General features: G+C 41.1%; 1 protein-coding gene across 2 annotated transcripts in view; it reads right to left on the bottom strand.

Annotated features, from left to right (window-relative positions):
- The window catches only part of LOC124119401 (NACHT domain- and WD repeat-containing protein 1-like), a 55809-nt gene extending 44097 nt beyond the window's left edge, over positions 1-11712 (bottom strand). Inside the window, exons 1-14 of one of the 2 annotated variants that reach the window (XM_046481892.2) lie at positions 11270-11712; positions 9208-9497; positions 8314-8516; positions 7929-8044; positions 6939-7150; positions 6267-6395; positions 5926-6054; positions 5280-5491; positions 4655-4797; positions 4269-4377; positions 3659-3871; positions 3209-3539; positions 1616-1918; positions 412-628 (exon numbers count right to left, since the gene is read on the bottom strand). In XM_046481892.2, coding sequence (XP_046337848.2) covers positions 412-628; positions 1616-1918; positions 3209-3539; positions 3659-3871; positions 4269-4377; positions 4655-4797; positions 5280-5491; positions 5926-6054; positions 6267-6395; positions 6939-7150; positions 7929-8044; positions 8314-8516; positions 9208-9497; positions 11270-11355 — 2693 coding nt within the window. In that variant the 5' untranslated portion in view covers positions 11356-11712. The remainder of the gene's footprint in view (positions 1-411; positions 629-1615; positions 1919-3208; positions 3540-3658; positions 3872-4268; positions 4378-4654; positions 4798-5279; positions 5492-5925; positions 6055-6266; positions 6396-6938; positions 7151-7928; positions 8045-8313; positions 8517-9207; positions 9498-11269) is intronic. The other variant, XM_048401090.1, reaches the window with a different exon arrangement.
- Between the last annotated feature and the right edge of the window lie 333 nt (positions 11713-12045).

The raw sequence follows: 12045 nt of genomic DNA, 5'->3' as shown, positions 1-12045 counted from the left end.
TGCCGAGCGCCAGGCAGGATAACATCAAATATCATCTATCACGCGGCCGGGGTACGAACGCGCGACCTTCTGCTCTCCAGGCAGACGCTCTACCACTAGAGGCGGTCAAAAGGATAAAAGAAGGACAAGCTGCTTTAGAGTCAGATTGATGTGTCTGAGTGGAGTATCCATGTCATATCGTGGTGTGATATCTCAGTGGGCTAGTACTATTAACACTGGTCTGAGTGGAGTATCCATGTCATATCGTGGTGTGATATCTCAGTGGGCTAGTACTATTAACACTGGCATAAAGTCTGGACTAGAATTAACAGCTAAACACACACGTTCAATCACGTTACTATGTCAGTAAAATAACCTTGAACGAGACCTCAAACGAGATTTTACCTCATTTTTCAGTGCCAGTCTTCTTACCTTAAACCCGATGCTTGTAGTTTTGACAGGAGGAAAGCAAAGTTCAACAAACACTCTTGCTTTAGCTGACCCAGCTGCTTTGCTTCTGTCCGCTGGTGAGGCAGGTTGTTCAGTTTTCTCAAATTGTAACCAGTCTTGAATTTGTCAGGCTGTGTTGCAGCCCTACGGTCAGCAGTTTCTGTGTTACCCTTCTTGTCAAGATACGCTTTGGCCTTACCTGAATTTTAACATTACCAATATAAATATAAATTGAAGCTGCAAGTAGCAATGGCGGGCTCCAAGTAACACTGTGCACAAACGTCCATGTTCGATTCCTTAAAGGGTTTCCTTGTACCAAATCCGTCAAATGTAGGCACCACTTGGTATTGCTGCTACGATATTGTCGTGTGCTGGGGTGTCCTATCTGTTCTAAACCCATTTCCGACCTTAAATATGTTCGAATCCTCAAAGGGATTGCTTGTACCAACTGTCAAAAAATAGTCACCGGATATCTTTCGTGTCCATGTATGCTTTGGCCGTACCTTTAGCATTACAAATAAAAATATAAAACGTTAACGCCAGAGAATAATCAGTCTCGATTTTCTTCCGAAACAGACACTACAGTGCGTAAAAGGCAGAATAGTAGTGAAAGTTATATGGGTTGACCACTGACACCAGACAGAAATGAAAACATTTATTTATCTCAATTGATTGAACATTTTCATAATTACATGAATTAGGACTGGGTAATTTCACTTATTTTAATAACTTAAATAGTGTCAGAATTTAGCCTAACATGGTGCTTTTAGTTTTGACAAATGAAAGTAGAGTTCAACAAACACTCGAACTTTAACAAACCCAACTGACATGCTTCTGTCCGCTGGTAAGGCAGGTGGTTCAGTTTACTCAAATTAAAACCAGTCATTTGTCAGGCTGTGTTGCAGCCCTATGGCCAGCAATTTCTGTGTTACCCTTCTTGTCAAGGTAAGCTGTGGCCTTGCCTGGGTTCTTTTAGTTTTTGAGTTGTAACATTACCAGTAGAAAGTATGCCGAAAATGTATTTATCTAAATTGATTGAACACATTCATAAATGCGTGATTGTAGGTTTAGGACTTGATGTCTTCATTTATTTTCACTTTGATAGAGAATTTACGTCAATGTTCATATACCATGTACAAGACATTGGGAATATACGAGGTTGTATCGCTTGTGTCCAAACACTCACCATTTGCCCAAGTTCCAGCAAAGAAATCAGCTAAAGCTCCATGCAATACTTGGTTCAATTGAGGATCAGAGCAATATCTGTCTGTGGCAGCCTCTATGAACTGTCTGTGATACCAGAAGAAGACCCTCACGCCATCCGCGCCTCTGTCCATCAAGTACTGACCCAGGTCTGCCTTCAGCCTGACCAGGAGAAGAGGCGGAAGTCGCCTGACAGGGGGAGTCCAGTACATGTACACGTCATTGAGTACGTCATCGTCACATGACAGGATGTCCTCCAACTCACTCTCCGTCAGGCCTGTTTTACCTAAAGAAGACACAAGACCTCATTTCGTCAAAACAAAATCTTTCTATTTCATATCCAATAATAATATATGTTTTTCCTCCATACTTGTACATAAACCAATTGTGCATTAATGCTGACATATAAACATTCGTCAAGTACATGTGAATAATATTTTCATTAAAAGCGCCAAAAAAACATTCCCATCATCACAAAACCCCCCCTAAAACCATGAAGTCCATTATATCGTTCCGACTGCACCACAAGGATGTATTTGTGAATCACTGTCACAGAGTGATTATACCATATACCATATAGGTGTCCGGGAAAGGGTGATATTATCCAACCCTACCACTGTCACCTGTCACAAACTCATACAAAGTCAATTCAATACTTTTTGTACACTGAAAGAAAGGGAGAATATTGGTACAAGTCAAATACGGAATTTCATCGCACATCATGCTTGTCACTGATACATCAAATTTGGGCATGTCCTCCACATGTCTATCATTAAACTTTATTAAAGATTTTCTGAGGCCTTGGAAGTTGTAACCTTGATAAAAACAACTTTTTAGCCCGTAAGGGCTCTTTGAAATGTCCGTGGAAAGGGCATGCTCGATTGCACTTCTAAAGTATTGAAATGTAGATATAATAGACTAGAGGTGCTGGAATATTGCTTTACATAGAGAGAAAGCTGGCAATTGGAAAGTTGAAGCCATCCCTCCATGGCCATTACTCATTATAAATATTCACAAATCTAAATATATGAGGCGGTCTCACTTGTCTCTTTTATTTCTAGTTTAGGTTGGTAAATCAGTGGACTTGGCTATTTGAGTGAGTGAGTGAATATGGTTTTACGCCGCTTTTAGCAATATTCCTGCAATATCACGGCGAGGGACACCAGAAATTGGCTTCACACATTGTACCCATGCCGGGAATCGAATTCGGGTCTTCGGCATGACGAGCGAATGCTTTAACCACTAGGCTACCCGACCGCCCCTTGGCTATTTGACCGCTATGGGACAATATCTGATCATACATATCAATGGAGCTTAAATAAAACGTCTTGGCCAAACCTCATTTGTTTTGGTGTCAATTGTTAAAGTAATGTGCTCCAAATATTTGATTCCTAATATGATCGGAAAACCAACTGTTGTGTTACCCACCAAGCCAGGTAAGGGTGCTCACTTACTGAGATTTTCAGGTCGAACTTGGTATAAAATCACAAAATTAGCGTATCCTTGCACAACTAAGTGGCACAACTCTGTACAACAAATTGTAACAACCCCGTGTGATCTAATACAAAATACTTACTCAAAGTGAGATATGCAAGAACTCTTGACACAAAGATTTTTCCATGTAGTCCCTCAACCCTGGAAAACAGGGCATTGATGCTTCCTCGAATAGATGTGTAAAGAGTTGTCTCTGACTTGGATGCAAAGGACGACCAACGACATGCCTCATCAAATGACAGTTTCAGGAACAAAGGGAGTGGACACTTCTGAAAAGCCCCAAGGACGGTTTGCCTCTGCTGCTCAGTCAGAACCCGATTGCATTGATTTAACCATTTGTTAAGTATACCATCGACGTCATTGTCCGCTAGTTTTGGAACTTTCAGGAAATTGTTTCTTTCAGAATACATTTCCTGAAAAAGATACGTAGAATGCAGACCTTAACAATATGTCATAAATTGGGTGTTTATTGTTGATATAGAGTCTAAAATATATATTCTTCTCTGAAACGCAATGTATGTTATATATTTACCTGTAATCGGGGAAATGTCTCATACTGCGGTTCCGGTAAGGTGGACAAGATCATCTTCACATTGTCAGGGAGTTGTTCAGGAAGCCAGAAAAGCTGCCGCGCGCCCCCAGATGGGTCAAACTGATCAAGTGAGTCAAGTAGAAGAACCAAAGGCTCATCGCTGTTGGCCATATTAAGAGCCTCGTGGAATATTGGGGTAAGTTCCTTTATATCCTTGAACAGAAAAGGTTGAATAATTTTGTGTGTGTTACGTCTATATACATATAAGGGTCAGTGATGGATACCAATTTCAGCGCCTTGTCAAAATTTGTATTCACTGGGAATAAGAAAGATTTGAAGGAGTCATCTCATTATCCACAAGACTAACCTGCCAAGAATATTTTTACCTAGTAGACTTCACATAGAAGAAAAGACACATCTCTACTCCTCGGAGGGCTAAACTATAGAGATGAGAGGCAATCTTAAACAACCTGGCCACACTTCAAAATAGAGACACATCTTTACCCGCAAGACTACACTTTGAAGAAGAAACACATGTCTACCCACAAGGCAAGATAGGCAAATCTGTTACAACTTGACTATGCTGTGAAGGGGAAACAGTGATTCTTACAGGAGGCAGCTCCCGGTCTGTGTCTTTACCATATATCCTCCATATCTGTGACGTCACACTGGACAGCAATGCACCAATGGATGAACTGTCCGGTGTAGTACCAATGAATCTGATGTGATTGAACAAACACAACAGAAACAATCCTGATCAATGTCCTTTGTACAGTATAAACATAAATGTTTTCGACTTTCATGTCAATGGACATTAGTACACAATTTGAAGAGATTATAAGGGATAATTTAAAGGTTACAATTTAATTAAGAAGAGAAATACGCTTGTGAGTATTTCCGTTGTTAAAATATGAGAGGAATAATTCTAAGTTACAGAAAAAAAATATATGCCAATACATTGTGTTAATTATACCTGGATGAATGATGTTATCATACCTTATTACCACCCCGACCTTGCTGCCGAAGGTGTGTGATGCTAATGTAGCTGCTATGGCAACAATCGATGTCTTCCCACAGCCTGAAGGTCCGTGCACAATGAAAGGAGTTCTAGTAGTTCCTCGAAGGTATTTCGTAATAAGCTAAAATAATAAGACAGATGTTGTGCAGAAATAGGGAAGCATAGATGTTGGCGTCCAAGAAGATCCAGGGTAGAATAGATCTTCAGCAACCCATGCTTGCCGTAAAAGGCGACTATGCTTGTCGTAAAAAGGCCTTGGCGACTAACGGGATCAGGTGGTCAGGCACGCTGACGTGGTTGATGCATGTCATCGATCCCAATTGCGGGGATCGATGTTCATGATATCAATCACTTTATTGTCTGGTCCAGGCTCGATTATTTACAGACCGCCGTCATAGAGCTGAAATATTGCTGAGTGCGGCGTAAAACAACTAACCAACCAACCAACCAACCAACCAACCGAGGGAACGGTATAACGTACAAATCTCTTTATGATTAAATTGACAATTGGTGTATGGCAGAGTAACATTACAATCATCATTAAAGCAAATCAATATCGCTCTCATTATCATAATAAAAAAATATAAGGAAAGCTGAACTTACGTCTAGCGTTTCCTGTCGTCCATGAAAAGCTTTGCATTTGGACTGACAGAAGACTGTATGTTCGACAATCTCTCCATACAAGGGGTTGGCCAAGTCCGTTCTCTTCCTATTCTCGATGGCTTGCATCACTTTCTTTGAAATCTCCTCCGTGAAATCCTGACACAGCTGTTTGATGTAGGCCTCGTGGCTTTTATTCTTTGCGGGATCTACACCTTTTAAGAAAACAAAACAAAACAAAAGTATTTGTTTGTCTCACCACAATATTCAAACAGGTTGTCCCTTATCAGTATTAAGAGGTCGCCTTTTGTCGTAGCAATTTCCGCTGACCTGTCCCTCTTTGGGACTTATGTGTGTGAGAAGGGTACACATATCCATTGCGTGTTTGGTATTCACATAATTTCTGTTGTTTGTTTTGATATGATTTCTATTTTCGTATATCGATATAATTTTTCTTTTTATCTTTGGCTGCTCTGTTTATATCTCTCAGAAACAGAGTTAGTTTGGCCTTCGCTATTGCATCTCTTGGCTTTAGGAGATCTACGACAGATAGCGGATCTAACTACAATTCTTTTTTTAACTGAGCCCTGGCTGGGGAGTGGGCAGGTGCACAGATTGGGTGTATCATATAACTGAGCAAAGGACTCACCATCGTCAGTCCATTCGACGTTGTATGTTTTGTGATTCTCAGAGGGCAACAGGGTTGGGAGTATTTTGTCCCGCAGATCAGATAGGAGATCCTGAGATTCTTTGATTCTCTCTTCAGGTCCAAGGCATTCTATAGAAAATCATTCGTATCAACAACTTCATAATATCATTGCCATTGCATGTTGGTATATAACTGCGTTTGATGTTGAGAGTATTGCATAAGAATGGTTGTTGATTTTCACATGCTATATTTACACTGGGAAATGATTTTGTTCCTCTTTGTAACAACAATTTCTTGTTAAATACAAGTAACAAATTGACAGTTTTCAAAGAAAGTTCTACCCTTATATCTGCTTAGAATGTAGCCTGGTTCCTGTTTATCTATGGCATCAATGTGTCGGTGAAACCACAAACAGCTGGACAACCTATCTTCGGACTCCACTATCCCTCGTGTGATTTCTGCCTCAGTCACTGAAAACAATACAACGCCACTCTAAGTAAAACCTGAAGGCATAAACGCTGTCATCAATCGGAATGCTTGAATGGAACACTCATAATCGAGACACAAAACGTGAAGAGGACAATTGAGGGTTACATAAACGCTGTCATCAATAGGAATGCTTGAATGGAACACTCATAATCAAGACACAAAACGTGAAGAGGACAATTGAGGGTTACATAAACGCTGTCATCAATAGGAATGCTTGAGTGGAACACTCATAATCGAGACACAAAACGTAGAGAGGACAAGTGAGGGTTACATAAACACTGTCATCAATAGGAATGCCTGAATGGAACACTCATAATCGAGACACAAAACGTAGAGAGGACAAGTGAGGGTTACATAAACATTGTCATCAATAGGAATGCCTGAATGGAACACTCATAATCAAGATACAAAACGTGAAGAGGACAAGTGAGGGTTACATAAACACTGTCATCAATAGGAATGCCTGAATGGAACACTCATAATCAAGATACAAAACGTGAAGAGGACAAGTGAGGGTTACAAACCAGACATGACGTAGCGATGAGCCGCCTTTGTATCAAGTTTCTTGTTGGCTGCTTTCACAAGGGCTTCCTGCATGATTGCATTCTGATCATACCAAACTGTTTTTGCGGACTTCCGCTTTTCCTCATTCTCATCTCGGAAGTCTGGTAGAATGGAGCTGATTGGTTGAAGGAAATAGGTCGGGGGAACGGCGTTGTCATCCCTCTTGAACCAACTGATGTCATGTAGAAAAAATAAACTTTTATCACCAAAATAAGTATTTTCATCTCTCACAAACGGTATCTAAACATTGCAAGTTTTCATGGAATGTATTTATTAATATATTATGTCACAATGTCATTGAAAAGTCAGATTGTGACCACAATCAATACAGTTGTTACTGAGTAGTTTTAGACAGTTTCGCGGCAATATTTTGCGCTACAGTAATTACCCTTTATGAAAGGGAAGCTACTCTAATCTATGAATCATCACGTTTAGAGTCTTCAAGGCTTGTCATAACATACTGCAGTGAGATATCCGCCACAGCGACATAAATGAAACAGTGAGTGAGTGAGTGAGTTTGGTTTTACGCCGCTTTTAGCAATATTCCAGCAATATCACGGCGGGGGACACCAGAAATGGGCTTCACACATTGTACCTATGTCGGGAATCGAACCCGGGTCTTCGGCGTGAGGAGCGAACGCTTTAACCGCTAGGCTACCCAACAACCCCCATAAATGAAACAAGGCAGTGGTTTTCATGCACTTGTATGGGAACTGATTTCCAGACGTTCCTCGCTAAATTTCCCAGCACTTTATATTTCGAAAGTTGCCTACAGTTTCGAAAGGCCTTAGCTTCACCACTTTTAGACACTGGTATTTGTATCTTAGACTTTTCTTTTGATAACAATAACAATAATGCAAGTAATTTGTCCGAGTCTCGTATGATTCTGATCTTTGTGGTGTCGTCCATTTTCCTGTAAAATCGTAAACAAGCGATGGGTATGCACATACGTTTTAAGTAGCATTAACGCTTCTTCATCTTCCACAGCAGCAAACAGTTTGTCAAATTCAGTTGCTTCAATTTTGTTTGGGAAATCACGGTAACCATATTTGTGGCTTAGAAATGTCTGCAAGGGGAAATATAAGGAATAATGTATGAGAAGATAAAAAAAACAACCGGTAAAACCCCCACGTTTTTTCTATCACTGAAACAAAAATTCACAGTCCCCATTGAAGATAAAATGTTCACTCCCTCACTGGTGAAACAGTGTAGATAATACAGTGGGGTGCCATCTACATATCATCACAAACAATCTTAGTCTAACATGAATTCATTTAAGGAAAAATGTAATTTGCAAATGAAGCAAGGTATCCGATCAGAAACTAGATCACTTACAACAAAATTAGGTCCGGTAGACAATTTCTTGCAGAGATCAATTTCTCTCAGACAAAGTTCTGTCCCCATGTGGTCGTCCGTGGCCTCATCCCTGACCCCCCATCTCATGTCCACCACCTGGAACTCATACCCCTGCTGCTGGCACACCTCTTTCAGGGTGGGGTACGCACTCTCCATCAGGGCGTTCCGCTCATTCCGAGTGTCTAAACAGAGAGACACATACAGGAACATACAGAAGAACATTCTTTACTTATGTCAAAAGTGTTATTTGCCAGCAGTAAGAAATATAAAATGTCATTGTGGACCCATCTTCCCGAGGCAAGAGAGTTAACTGACTTGAAAAAGTCCAGTTTCCACCCTTGCCGAACTAAGCTGGAATTACTTGGCTCGATTGTAGCGCCACCAGTGCCTATTACCAGTTATGTCCCTTCTAAGTCTCTTCTTTGGACCAATCAGATTCTACCTCTCGTATCACTTGCGTTTGCTTCACACAAAATGGCGGCGCCCGGTCAGGACGATCTGATCGATAATCAAGATCTATATTGTGATAAAACGGGTCTTACATCGCGAAATGCATCAAATCACGTGAGTACCTTGATTATAAACATGAAAAGTTTTGTAAAATATCTGCTGCCAACGAGTTGGCGGTGCACATGCTTTGCAAATCCTGCAATCGATCGAAATCTGCACGACAGTTTACGAACCGGATTTCAATTTAGGTGCGCGATTTTGATTGGACTATGCATAGACTCGTTAGCCCAGGCACAATGTAACTCAATAATACCAGCCTAGTTCGGCAAGGGTGGAAACTGGACTTTTATAGTCAGTTAATTCCCTTGCCTCGGGAAGATGTCGTGACCGGGCAGTTGGCAGAGTTGTAAAGCTGTAAGGTACCTGTAAATGTGCTGCTTGTAAAGATCCGGACAATTTTGGCTGTGGACGGACATTCCACTGTCACATTACCACGTATTACTTCATCAGTTGCTGATGTCTTCCCATGAGGCCTTGGGTGATCTCTGTGTCGATGACTGGTTCCAGGTCTCCCTGCATGTCTGCCATCTTGTCGTCGTGACTTCTGTTCAGATGTTTTTCTGCTCATGGTGGATTTAGTTGTGACTGCATCTTCCGTTTTCTCAGAGCCGGTTCGTACTTTTTTCGTAGGATCTTCAGGATGCTGAGTAACTCTGGATTGACGAAATTATCATATTTTATTGATGCTGTTGAAAGACGTACGGCAGATCTCATACATCTTTGTACAAAACTGCAATAAATAACTCAGATACTCTGTAGAAAAACTGAAACAGATAACATTTGAGGTAGGGCTTGGACGGGTAACTCGGGTATTCGGGTCGGGTGGTTCCTTAGTAGGACCCGGGTACCCAGAGTACTACCCGGACCCGTGGTTAGTCACGTGATATATTGTTCAATGACAAAAATCATCTAGAACTTCCACGGTTGCGCTATAAGTGAGTAATGTTTGCATTTCTTTCTGACTATGCACACATTCTTTCCAACTTTATATCTTTGAATAGAAATAAAACTTCAGTCAACTTCAGTGTATGCACGACCAGATCGTTTTATATGAGTATCTAAATACATTTTGCCAGGGCTACGGTCAAACTATTTCCAGTCGGACATTTGTACCTATCTCTTGAGACCCACAGCGGGTACCCGGGTAGGGTCGGGTAATAGTGGGGTGGGTACCCGGGTAGTAAATTTGGACTCGTCCCAGCCCTAATTTGAGGAAATGATTGCAAATCCTACTACGACGGCATAATGTTTCACAGAAAGGAAATCAAAGTATTGAGAAGCAGTTAACACGCTAGAGTAGACCATATGTCTGTTTATCTGATGTTACTTAATATTACAACGCAATTTTTTAATATTTTTGTCGCGTTTTTCGTATAGTATATATTGCCACGCCTGTTGCAAATAATATAAATAAAGACGTTATTCATTCAATAATTGTTTAAAACCATTGTTTGAAACAGGGAACCGAGCGGGGAAAATATTAATACGTTCATATAAATATTCTTAAGCGGCCATTAACAAAAGCATGATCTCCGGCAGATTAGAGACCACTGTCCAACCAAACAGAATGTAGGATCCTGAAATATCAGGGTAGACAACTGTAATTTGTGCCGCGTTTATTAACTAGGAAGTGTTCACAACGTCTGTGCACCGACAGAAAGAACGATACGTACATCCCCATATCAACCGTTCCTTGTGGAAATTGTAGCACTGATTGTCCCATCACGACCCATCATTCAACCCTACCCGTTCACTGGTTGTTTCACATCCTTATCTCCGAGACTCAGTTGCCCGCGAGTTGCCTCCCGTACACTGTTACCACAACCCATGGGTGACACTCGCCATCACGCTCAATATGGCATCATCTGGGTGTAATACGGGCCCCTTACTGATACAAGTATATGCTCCCGTGAACCTAATGTAGATTTCACGCACGAAGTAACAGCAACGACACCCCCAATCACCCATAACGAAAGGGCACATGCATAAACGGAAGAGGTAAATTTAGACTGACAGTGTGGCATGCCGGGTGTGTTTCCCGAGGTCGAGAATAGTAATTGAACGACACAGTGTGGCAACGCGCTTGTGTCTGTGTTATGACAACCGAGAGCCTCTTGTAAACCACGACTGTTAGGTCAAATAGGTCATTGATGTTTAGATATCAACGAAGAGAGTTGTTACGTGAAGTCATGTGTGCATTAAAAAATCATCGTAGGGTGCTGGGAAATATTCAATATTCACAAAGCTTTTGTAGACACACGTTTTAATATTTCATGCAGTAGTGACAATTTCCTGACAACTTCACTCTGTAGATGGTCTGTCAATAACGTTCTGCAGGGTGTATTGGCGTTGACGATTTATTATATATACGAGCTCTCGACATACGGTCCCACATGATACGATTGGTACAAGAATGTTGCCTCACCTTGTATTGATTGTATGGCTGCTGGGGAGGTTAGATGCAAGGGACGACTGTCCTTGTTTCCTTCGATACAATGCGCTATACATCATACACGCTGTACATTCATGTCTTTACGTCTATACGTTGTGTCTGTGTCGGCAGATAATCAGACTGATTACTCTCTGGCGTTGACGATTTGTATTTCTATATCAAACCTGTCCATTCAACTCTGTGTGTGAAGTGATCGATAATCCTAGCTAGATGAATGAGTCGTTTCCAAGGCTTACACAATCACGGGTCTAGTTCGCGCAATCAACCTATTCATTCAGAATTGTATTAAGATCCATTTCCTGAAAGCTGTTGTTTAGCCGGGCATACCACGTACTGTTTCCACAAACACTGTTCTGCGAGCCACTTATATCAAAGTCATCTCAGGCGTGAGGGAAAATCCGATTTCGTCAGTCACCCGTCATGGACTCTCGGTATACATATTCGTTTATAGCGCGTGTAAACATACCCCGATATACTGCTAAAGCGGCATGCTATTGAGCTAGTGCTGTGTCAAGATTATAGTAGCTGAAGTTTTTGATAGGAATTTAGAAGTTGGAAGAACATGTATAGATGTCACTTTCTTTGGATAGTAACTTCTTCCAGTCTTTGTCACGACGAGAGCTACTTCTTGCTCTTTCGTCAGGTAAATTCATAATCGTAGCTGTTGTTGGCTATAGCTCCAATTTGTATTGCGTATACAGCAGAAATGAAGTTTTTCATAGATATTTTTTGAAGAACATGAATATAAA

This window comes from Haliotis rufescens, unplaced genomic scaffold, assembly GCF_023055435.1.
Source record: "Haliotis rufescens isolate VD_foot unplaced genomic scaffold, xgHalRufe1.0.p SCAF_21, whole genome shotgun sequence".
NCBI lineage: Eukaryota > Metazoa > Mollusca > Gastropoda > Lepetellida > Haliotidae > Haliotis > Haliotis rufescens.
This window is presented reverse-complemented; position numbering and strand designations above follow the sequence as displayed.